Source organism: Tinamus guttatus, unplaced genomic scaffold (assembly GCF_059628265.1).
Source record: "Tinamus guttatus ecotype Peru unplaced genomic scaffold, ASM5962826v1 Tinamus_guttatus_pri_ptg000131l, whole genome shotgun sequence".
Classification (NCBI taxonomy): Eukaryota; Metazoa; Chordata; class Aves; order Tinamiformes; family Tinamidae; genus Tinamus; species Tinamus guttatus.
The window spans coordinates 1,358,582-1,383,132 of record NW_028288665.1 but is presented as its reverse complement, the minus strand read 5'-3'; the positions used below and the strand labels follow the sequence as shown (position 1 = coordinate 1,383,132).

At 44.7% G+C, this 24,551-nt stretch overlaps 1 protein-coding gene across 1 annotated transcript in view; it reads right to left on the bottom strand.

Annotated features, from left to right (window-relative positions):
* The window catches only part of GFOD1 (Gfo/Idh/MocA-like oxidoreductase domain containing 1), a 57,749-nt gene extending 37,966 nt beyond the window's left edge, over window positions 1-19,783 (bottom strand). Inside the window, exon 1 of the mRNA XM_088521737.1 lies at window positions 19,531-19,783. Within this exon, the coding sequence (XP_088377863.1) occupies window positions 19,531-19,783 (253 nt within the window). The remainder of the gene's footprint in view (window positions 1-19,530) is intronic.
* Between the last annotated feature and the right edge of the window lie 4,768 nt (window positions 19,784-24,551).

The window sequence follows — 24,551 nt, the reverse complement described above, 5'->3', positions numbered from 1 at the left end:
ACTCAGCCTTATTTTTGCTGAGAGTAGTGGCACCTTGGAGTGCTCAACATGGGACTGTTCTCAGTCCTGCTCCGTACGATGGTTGCCACACTGCTCTTACTGGCTTTTAAAACTTCGTAAATGGCAATCCAAAGACAGCAGAAACAACCAGAGCTCAAGAAGGACTCGTATGACAGAGGCTCATACCACGGCAGCTGATGCAGCAGTGAGGAGACACATGTTTTTTACACAAACCCATTGGCCAGCAGAGAGATGGAGGAAGAAAGGTGCCCTGGGAGGGTTTCCAGATGTTAGGATCTCCTTCGATAGCTCCTTCCTTACAGACAACCATTTCTTTCCCCAAGTGGGCTGTAAGCTCCAGCCAAAAAACCTATATGCAGTAAGGCAGACTCAGCTTTCATTGCCAATGGTTTGGCACATCTCTGTGGAGGAAAAAAAATCACATGGATCGTGTGGTAAAAGGAAAGTTTTAAAGCCAAGCTTTTCAAATCATTTGTACAACCAGTTCTAGAGAGAGATATACACTCTATCTGACTTGATATATATTTTTTTTCCTTTCAAGGCTTTTAAATTACCCCCAAAAGTGTTAGGACAAACAGGCTGGGATAGCTCTGCCACTGTTTTCTCTCTGTTCCAACTGGAGACAGGGTCAATGGAGCTGAGCACCACCGAGTGCTTCCAAAAATCTCATCCAAAGAACAAGTCGAAAGCAAGCTACATTCACTAGAAAACTCCTTTAGCCTCCCTTGGACTTTGGCTCCCAGACTATCTTAGCATCCTATGGACCAGTGTGCTTTAGTAATTTAATGCCTTCAGCTCTCCAAGTTTTAAGCCTCTGTCTGAGCCAGAGTCAGATGTGTTTTGTTTAACATTATTTTCATAGTACCTGTGGTAAATTTGGGACTTAGGCTTTGAGATTTTTCTTCTTCTCTAAGCAGCAGTGGCTGAAATAGGATGTTGCTTTCCTTGGACCATTTCAAAGAAGAACTCATGAACTTCCACGAGTTTGACACCACGTGCAGTTCAGTTCAGGAAAATAGACCCACATCATTCTAGCTTCCAACAGCCTTGGGACAAGGCAAATTCCTATGATGTGTGCAATGTCATGTATTAGCAAGTGACTCCTATTCAGCAGCATGCATGCAAAGCTACAGTCTAGAGGTCATACATATTAACTAAACCATAAATAAATGTGTGGAAGAGCAATCAGATTGCTACCAGCTTTGGCCCACCAGAGGCATGGAAGGCCACGCACTGTGTGGCAGGGAAGGATAATCAAAGCTTGGTGCCAATGTACATGCCTAGATGAAACTCTACACTACTGAAAAGCTAAAGGGCTTTTGGCATCATAATAAGCTGAAAATTTAAAAATGTATAAAGGGGGGAAAAAAGCTTAGATTATATTCTTTTTCCTAATGAAATGAAAACTAATTATTAATCACTAATGTTCATCATCAGAGTTCAGCACTATTTGTCACACAGTTCAGGGTCTGGTTTCAGAAGCTTTCAGGTTTGACTAATCCAAGGGAGAAGGAGCCTCAGTGATAGGTGCCAGAGAGGTATTAAACTGACATATTTACAAAGGCTGTGAATTATGCATGAGTTTCTGTATGAACCAGATGGGTTTAATGTACTGCACACTCTTCATGTACTACATTTGGGTGTCATAATACAACAACTGCACTTCATTGTTCTGTGAATTTAAGGCTGGTGGAAGTGTAAGATTGACTTCCCTGAAGGCTCATACTCTGTGCTCCTGCACAGAGTCACTGCAATTTCTTCCACAGTACTTTAACATCAGCCTGTCCTATCCGGAAAGGGCCAAATACCTGAAAGTCCAGGGATTTCTCTCTCCTTATTCACTCAACTTGCAATCTCCCTTCAGAAGAGCAGAAGAGTTGCCAGCTGAGGTGGGCTGGGTTGCTTGAGTGTTAACTAAATTACGAGATTGGTCTCCCACAGCCTCTCACGGAGACAAGGGAGAGACTCTCCCCACAGCTCAGCGCAGTGTTCGGGGCAGGCTCTTCCGAGGAAACCTCTCACCCCATGGGCAGTCAGGGAGCCAAGGGTGACCGAGCTCCTCACGCGGACACTTGAGCAGAGGGCCCAGTACCAGATTATCCCTCCTAGCAGCAATGCAGGTGAGAAGTCCTACGGCGGGAGCCTTTCTCCCTGGTGAAATGGATGGAGAGGAATCAGCTGGATTCACACAAGCGCAGAGATGTTCGCAAACTCATCAGACACAGCCAACATACAGTCTAGTTCTAGCAGCACCACCTCCTCAGCTGCAACCTTCCACATATTTCATAATGTGCAATATAACTTGGAGTATTCTCCCATCCCGCACATTCTCAGTGTGTAACGCTAAAATACTAACACATTTAACAAAATTCCCTGTACTGTAGCGATATTTCTGCAGCACCCTTAAAGTGTTCACTGACACAGTCTCTGTATTCAAAATACCACGTCTTAATGCACAGCCTACAGGCCCTCTCCATATGTCTATAATGCAAGTAAGCTTTACAAAAAGGGTAGTATCCCTGTAAATTGATATTTGCAGCACTGTTTTTGCAGGTTTTAGAACAGTTTAAATCCTCTGACCAATCTTCATCTTCATGGCACATCAGAATGGTCTGTGACCACACGCTCAGACTCTGAGAAGTCTCACTGAATTATGCAGGCAGCTTTCCCGCTCTATAATACATCATTTGGATGTGCCTTAGATTGGAATTTAGTCCGAGGGATTATGTAACTCGGCTTTTCTGTTCTGACGGCCTAACCCCCTGACCCATTTTAATGCCATCTGAACACAGTTCAAAAGATGACGTGAGTCATTAGTAGCTTGGCATAACTTCAGCAATTAGGCTGAAGACAGGTATGACACACTAATCCAGAAATCTCACTAAAAAGAAGCAATAACTGATAGACTTAATCTTGAATCTGAAAAATGAAGCATTAAGGATGAAAGGAAACTAAGCACTAGAAGTTAGAGTTACATGGAAATAGTGTGATTGAATTAGAAAAGGATAATATTGCCCGACTACAAATGTACCCATTTCAGCAGAGACCAATTTGAACTCCAGTCTAGAGAAGAGGATTCTCACCAGTGAGATTTTTTTTTAAATCAAATGTATGACAAAAATACACTGCAGGGAAAACTGCATTCTCTGCAGGAAATTGCCTAGATGACCTCAACAGTTTTGTCTGTCTCAAATGGCTATGAATTTATGAAGCAACAGGAGTTTATGGGAGAAGTATCACTGTGGTTGGTTTGTTTGTGCGAGGCAAATCCAAACCTGACTAGCTGCTGTCATCATGAAAGCACAGCAGATTATTCCAAAGATGTAACACAACCAGTTTTTCCGGTATGTCTGATTCTGTCATCTCTCCAAACACTCTTATTTCTTTCTAATGAACAGCGATCATTACAAGAACAGAGCAGTCCTGGGACCAAGAGTGTTATTGCACGTCTGTGCCTGCTAACATATCCACCACTACCCAAGTAACGCTAAATACAACCGAGTAGAATACATTCAAATGACAATGTTAATCTAATCTCTGTATGATCAGAGTAGTTTGGAAGTTTTGCTGTACTACAGCATAAATTAATAGGTAAACCTGCTGAAACCTCTGTGCCTAGGTAGCAAAATAAGTAATGGATGCTGGGAAAGGAAGAAATTGTCATTTTAGCACTGTTGCTGGGTTAAAAGCAGACAGAAGCATAACCAGCAAGGAAGAGAGCAGAAGAGGATCTCGCAGGAAGGATGAACACGGGGTGAAGAAAGCAGTTTTTCTTTGTGGTCACTTTAGCTGCTGCTAGCCCACATTTCTGTATCTGCTTCACTTCTTTGTGGCAAGACGCTTCGACGCACAGCACTGAGTTCTTCCACAACCATTTTCCATGCTAACGTCATGGCTACCAGCAGTCCTCTGCCTCTGCTCTCAGGCCAGGTTACGCTCGGCTGAGCTGAAACATCTCACACTAGATCCAGCTTCATAAGGCTGTTAATGGGTTTATTAATTCCTATGGGGTGAGGTATGCTCTCTGCACGGGTATGATTCAGAAGCATGCAGGAGCAGGTCACAAACAACAGCTTCTCATGAAAATTAACATTATTCTTGTTTTCCACGGGTGAGATGCAGGAGGTACAGGGATAAGATGCGTTCGAGCACATGGGGATGGCACACAGGTACACTCCTGTGCCAAGGCAGTCCTTCCTTTCTGCTTTTGCGTGCTTCAAACTTAATGTCCCCGTTGATCATTGTCTTACAAAAACAGCATTAACAGGTCATTAGTGAATTCACATGGACTTTCCCTAACTGCTGCTAAGTCACAGTGCAAACACAGGGTAATCATTTTAATTATATCAGCAGCCTTCCCTGGTGGACTCTGCATTTACTCCTGGTGTAGATCCTGCTGTGACAGAGCGAGGCTCCAAGACGGTTTAACAGAATACCTGGATGTACCAGCAAGTCAGAAACGAGTCAGGAGGAGATCAAGCTGCATGTAATATCATCAGTGCCTTCAATGGCAGATGGTTAAGCAGAAAGAACTAGAGCAAGGGTTAAAACTGCCTTTTATTGCATGTTGTAGAAGCCGAATGCTAAATAATGAACAAGTAGCAAAGGGGGAGATGGGGAAGGAAACTCATAGCGGGTGAAATGAGAAAATATTCCTCTACCCTTCAAAAAAATCTTTTCTCAGTGCTGGCTCTCAGCCCAGAGGTTTGAGCCCAGGGAATATGATGTCAGCAAACCAGTGCAATAGCAGAAGCAAACCTTGAAATGTAATGTCAACTCCTCCTTGTAAATCTTATCTAATCCCAAATATTTCACCTGAGCAAAAAAATGCATAGAAAAGAAACTAGGAGAAGAAAAGCATTGTTCAACTTTACAAAATCATGCAAACTCTAGAAATAGTCATGTTAGAAAAAAGGCTAAGCTGTTCGTTAGGCCAAGTTAAGCACGTCACAGTGACACAGTGACACAGTGACAGTTCCCTTGGCTTTCTGATTCAAGCCCAAGGTTCAGAAATGTGTGACTGTGAGCTCTGAAAAGGGAAATGGGAAGCAATCAGTTAGTCATAACTTGCATGAGTTCTCAAGATTTTTCAATCCATGGTCTGTCAAGCTTTCTGATGACTCCAAACATATGGAGTCATCATGTATCTTGTTCCTCATATGACATTTGCAACTATATAAATACCAAGTTATATACAGAATATTTATTTACTGCATTTCCTCAGCTTATGGATTACCTGTATTTACAGGAGGTTATGTATTTGCAGACTGTGCTTTGATACCTCGCACACCTCAGCCTGAGTAACACTGCTGTCCTGCACCTTTGATTCTTTATTTTTAAGATGAAGCATCACTCACATCTTCACAGCTCTGTTTTTGCTCTATATTTTTGGCTCAAATTATTCCCTGTAATTCACAAAGCTGAAAGACTGCCCCAAGAAAAGAGAAAGCAAAGGGGTTTTGTCATGCATTCCTACACAGGACAGTGATAATAAACAAGAGCTCCAAGAAGGATTCATTAGGACCTAAACATCCTTCTTCCTTCCCCTTCCTCCCCCTCCAGCAATGCAGTCCTGTGCAAGCAGCAAGGGAATAATCTTAAGCCTTGTCTGACCCAGAAGAAATAAGGCCGAGCAAATAAAGCACCACTTATTTTGCTCTCCCTCTCCAGTTGGGCCCTGGCAGAACCACAGCTAACGCTGAAGGCTCCCAGGAGCGACTCGCTGCCTCCCAGCCATGGGCTGGGGGCTGCTGTGGCTCCAGGAACACACTCAGCTGTGGGAACAGCACGGGAAACACCAGCCAATGCCCCAGCCATAAAGAACACGGCAGAGATGCTACTAACAGCATTTCATCGTTGGGGCTTTTTTCTGTGTGCTCAGCTAGGGTGGCGAAGCAGCGTGTGGCTTGGAGCACAGCTGAAATACAGCGTGGTGAGCCCCAGGCAAAGCCGGGCAGCACCTTGCTGCTGGACCAGCTCACACGTCCCTGTGAGCATCCTCGCTGGCAGGAGCTGGGCCACACCAGCAGAACAGAGCCAAGTTCAGCACCAAGATGAAGCCTTGAAGACCAAGCGTCTTCCCGCAGCGTCCCTCCTGCTTCACCCGTCCTTGGTGCAGCTCAAACCCCACTCTAGCTCCTGCCCCAGTCATTCCACCCGCTTCCAGGCACCCTCCATCCCTGCATCCCAGGGCACCTAATGCCCAGGGATGCAGAGAGCAAGGAGGGCTGCGAGCCGGGCACAATTGGGCGCTGACGAGAGGGACAGCGGAGGAGCAGTTTGAGGAACGCTGTCGCCAGCCACACGCTCGCAGCGGCAGCCACCCAGCTGCACCGCTTCCCCCTTCCGCCTCGTGTGAGCCCCTCACAGCAGCACAACCCGCTGCTCCGAACCCCCCTCTCCATCAGTCCGCCCGCCTGGGCTGCCTCCCACCCCCCGCCTGGCAGCCTTGGCTTCCCTGGCCAAACTTGTCAATGTTGCAGCTCCCTTTCAGCTTTCTGTCCCCATCCAGGCTTCTGCCCCCAACAAGGGAGTTGTCCCCAAGAACCTCCTGTCCCCTCTTATGGGTTTGCTGAAAGACATCCTCCTCTCCCAGGCAAACAGTATCTGATGCTCTCTTGCTCTGGGCAAGCGGTGCTTTCCAAGACAAGCAATGCCAAAGAGCGCTTTGCCTCTGTGCCACGTCGCACATGATGCCTCTGGTTCCTCCACCCTCACTTTGCACACAAGGAAGCTGCAGAAGGGTCCTCACTCCTGCAAAAGGGGGCAAAAGGAGGGCTAAAACCCTCCTGTTTTGACTCCTAACCCAAGCCTTTGACCACCGAGCAGGCCACACTCTTTCCCCTAAAGTTCCCCCTTTTTTTTGGACTTCTTCCAAATGAAGGTGACAAGCCAAACGCAAGCCCCTGAATATTAGAAAGCCAGCCACAAAGACAGCATTACAGTAACCTCTGCCTTGTCCAACGCTTGCTGTATCGCCACGCGGCACGGCCACCGCTGCACATACCCATCACCAATTCCACACGCTTCGTGCTCTTGCCAGTGTTTACCCTTTGGCCACAAAAATTACTCTGGATGTGAAACTTAGCAACAAGGCGCCAGCCCTAAAGCAAACACTGCACTACAGGGAGAGAAAAAAGAAAAAAGGCATTTGTTTAAAACATTTGGTCTGGATATTTTTCATCTTGTGGAAGCGCCATGACAAAGCAAATGAATGCTCTGCCTTTCCATTTTATGCAATGCTGTGTTCACTAGAGGACCGGTTTCTTTGGGAGTTTGGGCAAAACAATAACTGCTGGAAAGAGAGCAACTTCAAACGAAGGACTTTCTGCCAACAATGAAATTTTAAGTCCTTCAGGCATGTGAAAGTTCATTTAAGGTCATGCCTGGATGTCCAGACATGCTTGAAACATTGATCAAACTCCAGAGTGGGTCAAATTTGGAAGATTCAAAATGATTAAATGTCAGCAGAGATGATGAGTTCTTCAGGGCTCTGCATCTTTGAAAAGTGAATCTATTAGGGTCTTCCCAATTGACCTCAACTAAAAGTCACCTTTGCACTGATGACTAATGCAAGGCCTATATACCACTCTAATTCGCTTAAATTCTACTTAGGCAGCTGAACTGACTGTCTTCAGGACAATCCTACCTACCCTATTGCTTTCCGCCAAAAGAGATACGAAAGAGCAGGATAGGGGTCAAAAAAAAAAACCCAAAAAACACAGAGATCAGCAACACATGGCATTTGAATGAATTATTCTCCATTCTATTCTTTCTTATTCTCCATTCTATTCTTTCTTTAAATAAAGCATATAAGTCATCCTCTTACTGACACAATCCATGGTATTTTCATTCATATCGCAGCTACTGCCCACCTCAATCCATCTTTGGTAGCCTTTAATTACAGGTGTGGAGACTGGGATAAGACAAGTGTATTAAGCTGGAGCTGAGGCCTGTGGTAAACAATTTCCCAGTCAGAGGGGTACAGACTCTGTCTTAATCTGAAGCTAATTTTATGACTTCTTTTTCAGGGGTCATGCCCATGGTTGGTTGCCAGCAAATCAAAGTAGCAAAATTTATACGCAGCTTTAATTTCCTAATGTTGATTTTAGGACATTGTAAGTAGACATTTTTAATACATGCAATGTACAGGCATGTACAGCATGCATGTACAGCTTCTAAAGCACAGAAATATCTGTCATTCCTGCACTTGCCCAGGACTGCAGTGCAAACACCTGAACTTCCACACGGGAGACCTGAGCAGCCCAGGCTCTAGGATGAAAATACACAGCCCTCTGGAATTCAGGGTGAAAGCAACATACTGCTCCTGTGAGTATCAAGCAAAGGGAATATTTTTAAACATTCTGCCTATTTACTGCCTTGGTGAAATGCATTGAAATGCAAATGCAATCAGAAAGGGAAAGTGGCTCCTCACGGCGCGGTCCCACCTGGTGCACGCCAGTTGTCACACAGTGGCACCGCACGTGGCAGCTCCAGGTGCTTCCACACAGCTTCCCATGCTCTGCCCAGTGCAGGAAGCTCTAGGCAAGTGGAGGATTAAAAAATGCCCTGGCCTTATATTTGGTATCTTTTTTTTACACTTGAACACCTCTCAACAGCAGCTCCAGATCTGAAATTGCTTGCACTGACTTCAGCATGTTCTCAAGGTTGCATTTACAAGCAACCTTACACACGTCTCCTATTGTCTGTCTTCCAAAAAAAGCACTTGCTCCAGTCAGCCCTGGAAGGTCCTACCTAAAGAAATGGCCTTCCTAGTGTGCAGAGAGCCATAACAGAAAAGAAACTCCAGATTTCATTAAAAATAATTACACAAATCTCACTGCTCATAGCAAACTGACTTGATAACAGCTTGGTCATTTCTATTAAATAAAGCTCCAGCATCAAAAGGATGATTACTTGCAATAATAAAAAAAAAAGCATATCCAATGTCAGACATAATCCCAAAAATCAGTGCAGCTTCAGGTCACTCTAAATTTTATTTTGATACTCCTGCTTTCCTCCAAAGTGGCATCCTTCACTCTTGAGGATCTTCCTCCATCTCTTCTACATCCTAGTTATGGTTTTCCTCTGAAGAAAAAGTCCTTCAAAAGCTGTCCCAGAAGCATTATAAAGGGATACCAACCAGAGAAGTCCAGAGCTTATTTTCAACTATCAGAAAAACAGGAATTAGGTTCCCTTGCTCTCCACTTCCCTTTTCCCACGCTGGCTTTATCCCACCTGCAAAACCACCCAGGGAAAAGACGTGACACAAAACCTGCCCCCTTTCAGCAGCCCAAACGCGTTTGTAATCAACACTTTGTACTGAAATGGTGTTCAGTCATTGAAGAAAGCGGGTCCTGTGGTTAAATAACAGGACAGAAGTCAGAAGACCTGGATTCCTGCCTCTGCTACCAGTTTCCTGCACAAACTTCAGCAAGTCTCTGAGTTTCCCTGTGCTTCCACACCCAATCTTTTATTCTGGAAGTCGTGAAAGGCGCAATCAGATCAGCTTCAGGACACGGGTAACTCCCACCTAGTTAAACTACACAATCTGCACTATGGAGAATGAAAGCTCTGGGCAACGGCAGCGGGCCCCATGCCCGTTCTCACCGTGCCATTCTCACTAGGAGCTGCGAGGAGCCGTTTCTTAAGGGCACCCACCGCGAGGACAACACAACCGTTTTCTGCACATCTCACCCCTAAGGCTCAGGTCTCAACACCAAGACCAGAGCAGGTGCAGCTCCAGGGCCGCTGAGATGTCTCTGCCTATCGGGTCTTATGCAAGATCACTGACATCCCTGAACAGATCTGTAATTCCAACAATGACAACAACAGCACCGAGTATAATTAAATTTATATGAAGAGCCGTGAGACAGACAGCCTTATAATCAAAGGCATAAACAAATCTGCCAGCTAACACTGACTCTCGCAGGCAAACATACCAATTTCTGTGAGATGCAAGGGAGACGTCTTCTGTGCATAGCATTTCCTCTTACTTTTGACAAACAGCATGTCAAAATATTTTCTCCAAATAGTTAGATGATGCAGTGTATAAAATTATGGCCAGTTACATTTCAGGTTCACAGTTATTTCAAGCCATGCCAATAGCCATGTGCTATGTCCAAATGCACTTTGGCTGGTCTGGCAATGTAAGATGTTACCCCTACCATACAGGCCATCTCATAACACTGATTTCTAAGTGCCAGTCCTCCCCTACATCAATAACGAGTTCTGCCTCGTAATCCAGGATTCAGGACATCTTCTCATGCACCTGAATAGCACTGTGTCTTGTTTACAGAGCAGAAGCACATCCAAGCTGTGCAGTTGCACAGATGTAGCTCTATCTTCGTTTTCTGCTACAGGGGTGCGAAAGCGGTTTGCAGGCAGGTTTCCCCTTACATGAGTTATAATGCCTGCCATGTATTCTCTGCAAGGAAGCAGGAATTTTGTCTTCAAAGAGACTGCTGAACTAAGTAAGATTTGAAGAACCATGCCCCAACACTCCCTCCATCACTTTCTACATTGACACAAATGCCTTTGCTCAGAAGAGCCAGTTCTGCAAGGCCAAACTCCTCTGCCCTGTTGTGCATCAGACTGTAACGTGTTCCCAGTAACACCAAAGAAAACCTCAAATATTTCCTTGGATCCAGTAGAGTTTTACTTGCAAACGAGTGCAAACGAGATCGGAATCTGGTCTCGTAAACGTGTCGTTCAGAGGGTGTTTCTGGAATGTATGTGAATGTGCACTGGCTTGGCTGGAGCTGCCGCGGACAGCTACGCACTTTCCAGATGTTCCCTATGCTATTCCCTCTCCCCCTTCCTATCCTCCCATAACACAGCAACAATTGCATTGTCTTTTATGGACTAAGGAAGTGAAGGAAGGGGAGGGACTTCCAGGAATTTTTAATACATATATTTTTCACCTTAATGTAACTTCATTTTTATACACACATACATAGAGAACAATGAATACATAAAGGGCATATGTAAAGATATGAAAATAACAAACGCTGAGTGTTCATTCCACTCTTTTGTTTCACATTTTTCAGCAATGTCACTTCAGCACAGCAAGGGTAACTGCTGTTTCACAGTTATCTGTCCTTGTTTGACTCCACTGGCATTTTGAAAAGCTCTCTCTAATAAGGGTTTCTCATTAGCTATGTGAAGCCCAGGACCCCAGAGACTGCATTTAATTCAACCGTGACCTCCCTTCTGGGCATTTCCTGGCAAATAATGACCAGATGGAAGATGTAAAGACAGCCAAACATTCACTGCAAGGAAGTGCCAAAACAGGGGTCTTTATTGCTGATAAAAGCCATGGAAACACAAGAAAGCAAAACAAAGTTACTACCTCTCATCTCCCCCTACACACACACATGCTTCATTAAAGCTGTGATTGCTACCGCTACAGAGTTGCAGGCACCAACTTTCACCTTGCCATTAAGCATTGGCACAGCAGCAAATGACAAAAATAATTTCACTCCCTGTGTTAAATGATTATGTTTATGCCTTTATTGCCACCAGTCATTACTGCCATTCACTGGCCTCATTTGCAAGTTCTTCACACTGTGTATACATTTTCTATGCTCAACACCATGCTTGGACCTAGGCATTAGGTCCGACGAACAACTTTTATCATTAGCGCCGGCTGTGCTAAAATGAAGGACGTTGTCATCTGCTTCCAGACGAAACCAGGGGGCAAGTCTCATCTCCACCTAGATCTTGTCCCAGTTCTGGTTTTGCAGAGCAGTGAGACTGAGCCGCCTCTGCTCCTGCACGTCACAGACATTCATACAAATTCATGGGCCGTTTCGCAAATTAACAGTATGGCCATCTCTGTGCAGCTGGAGCGGGACTACATCCTCACCAATAGCTGCATTTATACCAGCTGAACACTTAAATGTAATGTGCAATTCTCATGTGCAAATGACAGCTTATTTCTGCATGGGAAAAGGAATCACCAGGACCAGGACAGACTCCACTACACTGCAGGACAGCACTCGTATCAGCAGTCACCAGCTGGACCTCTAATGGCTACACTGCAATTATTACATTAAAGAAATCATACCCCTTGCAGTCATAATTATACTGGCACAAAATATATGTGCAGACCAGGCCTTAAATCAATTTATAGAATCTACACAGGGGATTTCTCCAGTTTAATTACATGTCCATTTAAATCAAATTGTTTAAATCAAGACTGAAGACCTGGAACCACTTTGCGTACGGGCTGTGTTCCTGTCGCATGCACGCACAGAGGCCTTGGAAATGAAGCCCCTGACTTTGAGAGCTGACTCATGAGCTACTATAATATGAATAATAAGTTAAAAAATAGTAGGGTACATGCTGCTACTTTTGTCGTTTGAAGGAACCAGAACAATTCTTAGCAACTCCGGATAATGCTGTGGCAAACTGATATCAACAGTTAAGGGTGTTGTTGCATCACACTGGCCAGTGGAAAATACCAGTCTTGGCTGTCTGCTTTTCATACAGAAGCAGAGAGCACGCTCTGTTTTGCATCTTATAGAGTTTCTACCCTCCCTGTATTAGTGGCTGTCATGTGGCTAACCGTGTCCAGAGTCAGACAGCAAATCTTCTCTATCAGTTATGCAGGACCCCAGCACCAACTTTAATCATGAAAGGGCTTATAAAAGAAAGAGACAGAAGAGACAATAGCAGGAAGTTTGAAAGTCTTGGATTTTTATTTGCCCGATATAATTTCTTCTCCTATATTTACCTAGACATCCTTCCTTAATTCCTCTGTTATTTATTATTCTTTCCAAACCTTAAATAGCAGGGAAAGGACACAAGTCCTTCACCTTCAGAGTTCTCTTTCACCATCATTTATCTCTACCTCTGAGCACTCAGCAACAAATGTTTCCAAAACCAGCAACACCAAAGAAAATCCCCAAGGAAGAACTTCTGAAGAGGGATCAGACAATTCGGCATCATAGCAGGTGAGACGGTGGCTACAGCAAGTCAGAATAAAGGTAGAAAGCTATGCAATGAGAAAATTAATAATGAAAGCCCTGTTTTCCCACTATTTTCTCACTAGCAGAGCCAAATCAGTTAGAGATGCAAAATTTTACTCCGGTAGTTAAATAATCACAATACCTAGCCTAGATAGAGCTCTGCTAACATAAATATACATTTTATGAGGACTTTCTTTCATCTTCTCATGGAACAAAACTAAGCTACCCACTGTTTTGTTTGTGTAACAGCATCCGATGTAGAACTGCGGCCCCATCTGAACGACGCCAGTGTGTTTTGTGCGTAGGCACGAGCAGTGTGAGATGCTGTTTAAACTGCCCCCACCAGCCATGCCGATAAGAGAAGCACAAAGGAAACATAAAAGGCGCGTTTGTAGAGCCGTGCTGTCAGAGGTGTATGTTTACACCAGGGAAAGCACAGCTTCAGCAGTACTGCCTGCTTTGCTGGTGAGAGGTGATACTAACTAGTCCCAGCTTTTCCCATTTTTTTTTTTTTTGTCAGCAATGCCAAAAGCAATGCCTGAAAGAACCACTTAGCTCTTTTAGTCATTTTCAACAACGAATCAAGACATTGCAGCATTGCTAATGCTAGTGCACTGACAAGGCTGCCCTGGAAACATCTGTGGGGGGGAACAGCCCTAGTGAGCTTGGACCAGCAGAGTTTTTCCAATACCACCCATGGTGGGGAAAACGTCTCACACTGTTAATCACATCAGTAAGACCTGAACAGTGCAAGAAAGCGCTGGCGCACAAAAGGGCACCTTAAACTTTTGCTTACGTGAAGATTTTGTTTTTAAGAGAGTCCCTTTGGTCCATCAGCACCTATGGAAGCACATGTGGGTGCACACAGAGAAAAGTCCTGTCCTACCAGTCTCACACACGCTTACACCAGACTGGTGTAACCAGGTCTGGTGCTCCAGTACCTCAGACAACCTTTCATATCAGGCTAAAGCCATGGCAAGCTGCTGCCAGTAGAGCAGTCTATACAAAGGGCAAAAAGCAAAAACTTGACAGTATCCCAGCAGCCCTAAAGCTTCCCAAAGTTCTGTCACAGGCACCTAAAACCAAGCATTTTAATTGCACTGCTACTATACATCTGCATTTTATCCGCCAGGAGTATTCTCATACTGTATTCTCATACAACCACATTCAATACAACTGCTTGTTCCTTGGTCTAGACAAATGCAGGTACTTGATGGCAGTATAAGCTCAGTGCCAGACTATCCAAAATCTGGTGCATTCCAGGCATTCAACCAACACAACCACTGCAATAACTGACCTAGCTTTTATTTCCATCAAATACAGACAGAAATGGGCAGCAGGAAAACTGAGGAAGTGCCTTCAATTTGAGGGGCGGTCCACTGTTGGGAGGACTTTCTAGAGCAAAAAAAAACGTATCATAGACTTTTCCAGCTCTGCTGATTTAAGATAGACAGCACTTCACCTGACTTGCTATTTTGCAATAAGATTGGCCTTAAACTCACACACCTCACATTTAATATGTTGCAAAGTCATCTGCCTTCCACAGACAAGAGCATGTTATGCTCAATGTCACTGCTGTTAGGACAAATTTAAGCTCAATATTGCAGGACAACTATTACATTTCTATTAATAATAAATGGTCATTATTGTATTTTACCTTAGCAGAACAATTCATCCCAGAGGATCCTAAACTACTTTACAAAGTCTGGACAAAATTCTGGCCCTTGCTACAACCCTGTAGTCTCTTAATGGTTTCCACGGGTGCAAGAGAAGGCACATATTAATTATAGATTATATAGATGCAGGAACCACTTCCCTGCAGCTCCCTCCCACTTTGGGGCAGATCCCCAAAGTGCTATAACAAGGGATCCTTATAAACATCTTCCTCACGACAGGCCAGTCTATGCGATGCCAGCACTTCTGATAACATGTGAGAAGTGAGCCTCTCAGCAATGAAGTTCTTGGGGTTCCTCCCTAAATAAAGATGTTCTCTCAGGACCGCAATAAAGTGTGGAAGAAGCACCAGTCAGCAGCAAATTTAAGTGTTCCTTAGGAGAAACAAACTCCGAAGAGCTTGGCAAGTCACATTCTGTCTATATAACCCTAAGCAGAATGGACTCCTACCATGTGCTACTACAGTATAAACTTTAAAAAATAATACTCCGTAGACATGGTTGTGAATATGTACTGTGAATATTTAGTGCATACTCAGTGTTTACCACCCAATACTTCAGAGAGCAAGAAAAGCACTGCAAATAGAGCTGAAGGCAACACCTTCAGAGACGTGTTCTAAAAACATCTGGCACTTGATTTTGCTCAAAACCAAAATGTTTGCTTTATGTGAACTTCACGGACAACCTCTCTTTAGTGACTTGATTAGAGCACCAACAGAGCCAGAAACATGGAAATGACCACAACTTTCCCTTCAACTTGGAGATGAAATATTATCAAGGTTTTCTCAGCATCACCTGCACCTTCGCGTTACGTGGCAGCTACTTAGTCACAAAGGGCAAAAATTACCGTCAGAATTTGAAGAATGTCAAATTTAATTGAACGGAGAGAGAAACAATACAGTGCAAATTAACATGCTGACAGTTCTGAACTAGGTAGAGGTTTGTACTATGCTGTCTGCAGTAGTAATTCCTGTGATGCTAAAGACAAGTGAGAATTCAGGGAACATATTTCGTCTCTACAAGCAAGTGCGTCTCCTGCTCCCGACAGGGCTTGGGATACAGTGACTTTGCTGATGTGAGTGGACAGTGGAAAAACAGGCCATCTCTAGCAAGTACACCAAGCTCTTCAGCTCACTGAAGAGAATACACTCATTTTCAACACCATATCCATATTCTATGCTCACCCAAATATTTTGCCACTGATTTTTCTCAACTCACAAGCGGGAAGTCAGTTGAGACATGACCTTTGCATTATCCAAGCAGCACAGCAGCCACAACTCCCACAGCTATAAACAAGGACTCCTAAGGAAGATGGGTAGCCCAGAGGTGGGAAAGAGAAAGGGATGATTAGCCCAGTTTTGGAAATGCAGACAGGGAATTTGATACCTTTCGCACAGAAAGTGGCAGAGACCACCACTGCATTCCGCGGGGATCTCCAATCAGCTCTGGGGTTCATTACTGCTTTTGGTCACTGCCCAAGCCAACCTGGCTTCAAATTCTCCCTTGAATTTGCTCTGCGCCAGATGTTTGCCCAAGATGAGCCTAAATCATAAGAACTGTTGTACTGAGTCTGACGCAACTCACAACTGTGTTTCTAACAGAGACAAGTAACAGATGCTTAGAGGAAAAGGTAACAGGGCAAGTTTAAAGCCTTATTTCTCACATTTTCTCCCTCCCAGCTTCCAGGAAGCTACAGTTTGGGGACTTTCCAAGCTGAAGATGCTGTTCACACATCTGTGTTTTAATAGCTGTCAATGGACCATTGTGTGAAAAAAAAAGGTTTAAAAAAGCAATATATCTACACTTTGGATACACTAGTTAAAACAATGCAACTGATTTTTTCCTATTGTAGTGTCTGCGTTAAACACAGCTGCAAGGACATCCATTTCATCCCGTCTCTGTGTCCACAGCCTGCACGAGAAATAGGCCTGAATATGTGAAATGCTGCAAATTCTCTGTGTAAACACAGCTCCAGGCGGGAGATGGAAATACTGCCAACTGCTTCCTTATGTTTTTACTTTTTAAGAATGATTTTTTTTCCAAATTAAAACAAAATTTGGGGAAAAAACAAACAAACAGGTAACAAATAAAGTTTTGTCCTGGCTCTTCTCAGGTCAGATACACCTCTCTCCATATGAAAACAAGACTAGAGTTTACTAATGAATGACCTATGTCTCTCTCAACTCTTCCTGCTGCAGTGCAGCATAATATCATTTTTAGTCCTCATGAAGGCTCATTTTATTAGTAAAACTTCTGTATCACTGTCCATGTCCTATCACTAGATGCCATACAGTGCTTCTTGTACTAAACCTAAAGAGAAAACAAACAAACCAAAGGGAAAAGTTAAAAAAAAAAAAAAGGTTAACACCCATATCCCTTCCTTATCACAGAAACTAATGATTTTCCAGCTTTTGTTTTCCTCAGCCTACACACTGCCAGAGCTTACCAGAGGATTTTGAAATCCCCACTTAATGAATGCGATTACGCTCCCCACCTCAAAACAGAAAATCTAGTGACTGAAACAAAATAATCACTCCTTGGCACAGCAGTCCCCAGGCCACGAGGCACAGGAAGGACCAGGAGAAGGTAACAGCTCTGAGATAGCCCTCTCAAAAGTCTGGGAGCTGCTGCTCTAGTGTCTTGTTTGTGTTTGTGCAAGTGCCCAAGAATTTATATTTGTATAGATCTAATGCTTGAACTCAAAAAAAAATCAAAGAGTAAAAATTTAACTCTGAAAAAATGGAAGGGTTGTTTTTGTCCAAAAGATATTCACATAAATAACAATCTTTTAAATAATATTCTTTAAAATAATCATCATATATTGAATGTTATGACTTGCCATATGCTTAATCCCTATATAATGATCATTCCATGAGTTTTCTTACATGTTTTACTAAAATTGCAACATATTAATACTGTCATATTGGGAACTGAGAAGAAAACAAACTAACTAGAGGTAATAGAAAACTGAGAATAGTATAGCATCAATCAGGATAGAGAGAACATCTTTCTTTTTAGTCTATTGCTAGCAAATTGCATCAGCAAGTTAGCAGGAATGCATTGGAGATATATATATATATAATATATATATATGTCAGTGTCAGCATCATTCATAAATACAGCAGACGTTCAAGAAATATTTTTTCCCTTATCTGCAAATATTCGGAGGGGCAAATCATATTACTTCAAAAATCACATCATTTTTTTTCTATCTTATCTCAGAAGTTTTGTTCTTGCAAGAAATGCCTCATGTCTGCCTGAAACATCAAGGGATTCTACCTCCAAGAGCAGGAGTGAGCTGGGGCACTTACAAGAGCAGCAGCTGCAGAGAAGTGTGGCATATGAAAGAGAAATAACTAAATACTGAGAGTCTGCAGAACTTTCACAACTGTCACCACACACGTTCACTTGTGCCTAATGTGAAACTCAATAATCTGGATATTGCCTTTTAACTCCCTGATAAATTACATTTTAGGGGATACCTATTTCTACATTACAAATCTATTGATGTAGCATTTTGGCTAGCAAGGCAACCTTCTGGCATAAATGTATCTTGAGAAAAAATCGAAAGTACACCTTAAAAACGGGCAGGGTGTCTTAACTCGGGGACGAACATTTCCAGACATAGGCATTAACACTGCGCATGGTTTCCAGATAGATGCCTACATTACAGTTAGGTCATTTATACAGAACTTTGGGGGCTTTTGGGTGCTCCTTGAGTTGCCATTCAAAGGCTGAGAACACCAAGTGGCCGCGACACCGGCAGCGCGTGAACGGTAACTAAACCTGGCGAGGTAACACTACTACCCACACGCACATCTGTGAGCAGCGATAGCAATCGGCCTGCGTAACTGCAGCCACAGAGCTAAACCAGCAGCTCTCGGACTTCACCTAACCCCACGGGAGCTACAAAGATGACCCGCTACACGGCCCCCTTCCCTTTGCATTTTCCCATTTAGGCCCAAATTAAGATCTTCCTTACACTCGCACAAACCTGGAGGGCGCTCCCACAAAAATCCATCAGAAATCAAAGACTAGATATATGCTCACAGCAGTAACAGCAGACTATGGCCCTTTTTTTTTCCACATTAAAGACACATTTATAACTACAAAAGTCTACTTTTTCAGGGCTGTCCTTCATATGTGATGCCAATTAAGCATCCCATGTAAAATATTTCCTCTCTTGCCACCGTTTCCTGCCCCAGGCTCTGGTTTGCACCTCGCGACCCTGTGTCCCAGTGCTCCAGCTGCATCGGGAAGGTGGCCAGCATAAGATCCCAGCCTCCTCCTGGGATCTCCAGCACACAGACTCCCGAGTGAGTAATTCCCCCACTTCAGCGGTTCCCACAAGGCGAACAGGGAGCCGCTGGACAAATGTGCCCTGGATTATTTTCTCCCTTTTTTCTCTCTTGAACTTGAAGCAGGTGAGAGCTGTCCCCTTGGCCCAGACCCGCCGGTTTGGGCGACACACCAGGCCTGCTCCTGGCGATGCCGTGGGAGCATCGCGGAGAAGCCGTGGTGGGACAGGAGAGGGACAGGAAAGCGGGATGGCACACGGGCAGCTGCCGCAGAGTCATTCATCTCCGCACCAGGCTGAACACCTCGTGGGGGTGGTGGGAAATAAATGATAATAAGAAAGAGGAAAAAATAAGCAAGACAGATGAGGGGGAATTGCCAGCTCTGAGGCGGGGAGGGAGATGGGTACAAAGGAGCTGCGGGCACCCAACCCTCAGCCTGCAACGGCTCCGGCAACCCAAACCCTTCCTCCAAATCAAGGAGGCATCAATGAAACAATAAATAAAAAAATGGAAAACGAAGCGGCCCCCCAGCAGAGGCAGAGCCCAGCGGCGGCCTCGCCGACTCACCGAGGGTCTTGACGGCGACCTGGCGCGTGAGCGGCGGCGGCAGGTTGATGCAGACCAGGTCCACGTCGTGGTGCAGCAGCACCTCGTCGATGCGGCTCGTGTGGAAGGGCACGCTCATCTCCTTGGCGAGCTCCTCCGCCTCCTCGGCCGTGCGGCCCCACAGCGCCTTCACGGCGAAGCCCTCGGCCTTCAGCAGCGGCACGATCACCCGCGCCGTGAGCCCCGTGCCGAACACCCCCACGCCGGGCAGCATGGCGGCGGCGGGGGGCCCGGCTGCCTCCCTGCCCGCCCTGCCTCCCTCCCTGCCTCCCTCAGCGCCCGCGGGCGGCGGGAGGCGCGCGGAGCCCCCGGGCGCTGCCGCCGCCTCCGGCCGCCCCGCGCCTCAGCGGCGCCGCCGCGGCCCCCGCCATGGGGGCACCATCACCCGCGCCGCGCCCGGCAACGGCAACGGCAACGCAACGGGAGCGGGCGGCGAGCGGGGCTGGGCAGCAGCCCGCGCGCGGCGGCGGCGGCGGCGGGGGAGGGCGCTCGCTGTCACCGGCGCCCGGTTCCTGCACCGCCCTCGCCAGCCCGCGCCGCGCCGCGCCATTGGCCGCCGCCCGCCCGCCGGCCCTGGGGGCGGCCCGCGGCGGCGCCGCCCGCCCGCGCGCGCCTCGCCCGGGCCCCGCGCCGCCCTCCGCGCCGCCCTCCGCGCCGCCCCGCGGAGCGGCCCCGGGCAGCCCCGCGGCGCCTCCGCGCTCGCGCCGTAGCCCCCGCGTCCCGGTGCCCGGCCCTGGGTGCGCTGCCGCCTAGGGGGGTTGTTTGAGCGTTGCGGGGTTATGTATTCGAATATCTGGGTTTCCGTGTGGAAAACGTACCCCCCTGGAAGAACAGGGCAGCGCTGAGGTCACCCTCACCCCTTGTGCGTGCTGCATGGTGTGAGCAACCATGTTGGCCTACACCCAGCTGTCAGGGCCCTCCAAAGGTTTCTGCGTCTCTCCAAGGGTTTCTGCAGAACCAGATGCAATCTGTGCACACACAACCAGCCTTGTGCTTTGGCCTTGCCAACTGTCCAAATGGCCTCTTTCCAAAGCATGGAAAGAGAGCACTAGTGCAGAGTCAGAGCAAGGGTCACCTCTCTAAGCAAACAGAGGTTTTGTAGAGAGCTGGGCGGGTGTTGTTTGGCGTTATATTTTCCCTGTCACCATTTTGCAACAAATGCTTCTTTATTACCAAAAAAAAAAAAAAAATGCACCAAGATTTGCCATAAGTTAAACATGTTCTGCTTTCCATGCACTATTAGCATTGAACCAAAGGGGGTGGACTGGATACTCTGGCTTCTGACAACTGAAATGTGATCTAAATCCATTTGTCCAATAATGGCAGCAGTATTGCCTTTCTGTAAAATACCAAGACTGCAATGGTATTTTTTTCAGACATCAGACATTCAAAGCTCTTTTCAGGTGATGCTCCCAGGATGAGCAATTTAGAATATATTTCACGCCTTATTTGCTACTTCTCTGCACATAATAATAAACTCCAAGAAACTAGGCAAGTTATAGGGACAGAATAAACATGTGAAAGCTGAATAGAAATAGACACCAAACCAAAAATCACTTACCTTCTAGCATTTTAGTAGGCACAGTCTTCTTTATAAAGATACGCATAAGTTCATTGTTTGGAGAAATTTTTAATTAGGCATACAAAATGGGAACTAAAAACTTAGGATTGGAATTAATACAGCTTGTTAAGTCCATTGTTTTCCTAGATAGACTTTTTTCTCCCTTTTTTTATAATAAATTTATCTTTTTTTTTCCAGTCGGGTTTACATACTTCTGCAGAGTTCATCCAGGCAAAGAGCGGCTATTTCTGAGCGCTTGCTTAGCCCAATCAACACCCAAGCGAACATATTTCAGTGTGAAAAGCTGCAACTGCCCTGGCGCTGTGTTCGCCCTCAAGTGTCCTGGGGCCATTGGGAGACATCCCCCAGGCCCAAGGGGAGGTCTTTCCTCGGTTCATAGTGTGAGATGGGGCTCACCTGGCCTGTGAGTGCCCAGGCGATTTGACGGAAGAGGGGAACGGCAGACGCCCTTTGAGTAATTTCCGCCCCACAATGTAGACAACTGCAAATGTGTGAAAGTAGAATTTGTGCTTCGATCCGCAGCGCTAACCCTGCCAGTCACTCCTAACTTCAAGTACTGCCAAATCTGGACAAGATTTTTTGTGCAAAGCAAGAAAGGTTAAAGCAGCACCCAAGTGCTTTGCTTTGAAAACATGTCTGACCAGGACTAGGACTCCCTGAGCTATTCAAAGGGCTATGAAGCCCGTCATGTTCTGTGTATTATATCTTTCAATTTCTAAATCAGTCTTGTCAAGACAGGAGACGTTTTGTTCTTATACGTGCTGGAGCCTCTTTCACAGTTTTCTATTGCAGAGACAATATTTTGTTCTTCCTTGATACTTGCCCTAACCTGAAATACGTTATCAGCATAAAGTTGCACATATAAATAAATAAATAAATTGCTCTTTTGTCTTTTTATTTTCTGTTTCTAAATTTTGTAAATGAAAGCAACTAGCAGGCAACCAATAAAAAGGTTACTACACTATCTTTTTTCAGTTTTATTCCTACTATATATTTCAGTTGGATTTGGCCAACTGAAATATTTTCTGTTGTATGATTTAAATGAGTAATTTACCAGTTGTGAGATAAACTTTGATTAAACTCTTGATAAACTTTTTATGATCCAATCTTTCTTTCTTTCCTTTTTTTTTTAAACATTTATGCTGTCAGACTCCGCAGCTGCATTTCTCAAATATTTCATGCATCAGTCTGAGCAACAATGGAAGGAACTGAGTAATACATAACTTCTGCAAAATCATGAAGTAAGAACTTACTCTCTATCCAAATGCTTCTCAAGTTCCAGGATTCTAAGATGAATAAACTGATTCCCTTTTACATAAATCAGTGTCTCCAAACATGAAGCAGCTGTGAATTTTCATTAGGCAGTTCGCTCTGTCAGGGTTATAAGGTTTTTGATCACCACCAAGACTTGAAATTATTTGTGTGAAAATAAGAGTGCTTCAGAGACAAGGAAAATGGTGATTCAGACCTGTCTGTTTCTCCCACTCAGCCTGAGTCACCCACAGCTTTAATATGCAGCATTAGAAAAGATGTGTGAACTGAGCTGCTAAAGTCCCCTTTTTACATTTGATGCCTGCAGTTTCCCAGGCTGATAGGAATAACTCTCTATGCAAAGAAAGAGACATACAATCATGTCAGTATCTCTTTGAACGCGCTGCCCCTGAGACAACCCGCAGAAGTTCCTGCTCCATGAGCTGGAGGTGGGAACTGGTTTAACCTCCATAGCACCAAATGTTCCAAAGCGCAACGGAGAGCTCTAGAGGAAAGGAGACCGTCTACGCTAACACAGAGTTCACAATGCTTTCAGACCTGCTTCGCTCAGTTTCGTGGGGATTTTCCCCATACCTAGTTTCTCTGAGTCTGTTCAGTACTTTTTCAGAGTAGGCTCAGAATATGTTTGGTTTTCTGTGTCTTGGCCATTTTCTTGGTGCATCTGCACTGCTCAGCTTAGGCTCCTTCAGGCATCTGGAGATCCTGGACAAATGTGGCAGACCGGGCAGAGGTATCTAAAGGTTACTAAGCTGCCTCAGTAAATGCATGGTTGCTGGAAATACTAAGTAGGCCATGGAGAAGGAGATTCTCTTTTTAGTACCCTACAGGAAAAAATTAAAATAAAATAAAATAAAATAAAATAAAATAAAATAAAATAAAATAAAATAAAATAAAATAAAATAAAATAAAATAAAACAAAACACAATACATGGCACGCGATCCATATAGGAATTCTTAAATCTGAAAAATGGTTTTTGAGCCTAGGCAGTGGTTTGTGTCATATCACACTTGTTAAGTGCTATGCAAATAGCTGAAATATGCTGCAGAATTGGTTATTATTTTAGCAAGAGAACATTCAGCTTTGCTTGCAGGGTAGCTGAGACGGTGCTTTGGGATTAAAATAGTACAAAGTCATCACTTTGCTAGTCATGCTGAAGTGTGTGAAGGAGAACACGTGTGATTCAAGAGTTCTGAGGCTTCTCATACAAAATGTCTCCTAGAAGCGTTCGTTCAGTTAGACAGAAATCCACATTTTCATAGGAATGTGTTGCAAGAATGCTCTGTTCTGGGATCAGTCAATTGTTCAGGACCATGTGGTTCAATGAAACATGCAAGAAGCCTTGGAGGAGACAATTATGGAATGCATTTTCAAGACCGACGTGTCTATTATAGGAAGTATTTTAAAATATCAGACATGTTAAATACTTCTAAATTGAAGAGCCTGGCAGGATGCTGCAAATCAGTTACATTTCACAATGGAAAACTTGCTGCTGGATAACAAAAGCTCAGTGATTCAGCCAGAGCAGGCCTGAATTTCTTTGTACATGTTGCAACAAGCCCATATATTGTGTGAGCTGAGAAGATACTGAATTTCAGGAGTATCTCTTTCCTGGGAGGAGATGAACCCAGTCGTTTGCTTCTGAAGAGCACTCTGGTCTAACCCAGTGTTGTGTCTTGATGCTTGTTTTCTTTCACACATACACTTTTCTGATGCTTAGAACAGGAACTTGCACTTGTCTGCTGATCTGTCATAACCAAAATTTGTTAGTGCAGGACGCACTGAAATGACACTCTTTTCTTTCTCCACCGAAGGATGTTAAGCAGGGATGAACTGAGGTAGTTTTACGTTTACTAGATGTCCTCCTGAGGTCCTTTCCGATTTGAATTATGATCTTGTGATCCTAAGCAGGCTCCCTCATTTGTTTCCATTTGAACGTTGAACTTAGGGCACATGTATTTCGAGCTCTGAACTGGCGCTATGATTATTCTTACTCTGAACAAATAAATATAAATTAAGAAGTCTTCCCTTTTTTTTTTTTTTTTTTAATGTGCTGGAGAAAAGAGTGCCACGTGCTCTAGGTGTCCCTGCCTGTGCAGGGGGGGTTGGACTAGATGATCTCTAGAGGTC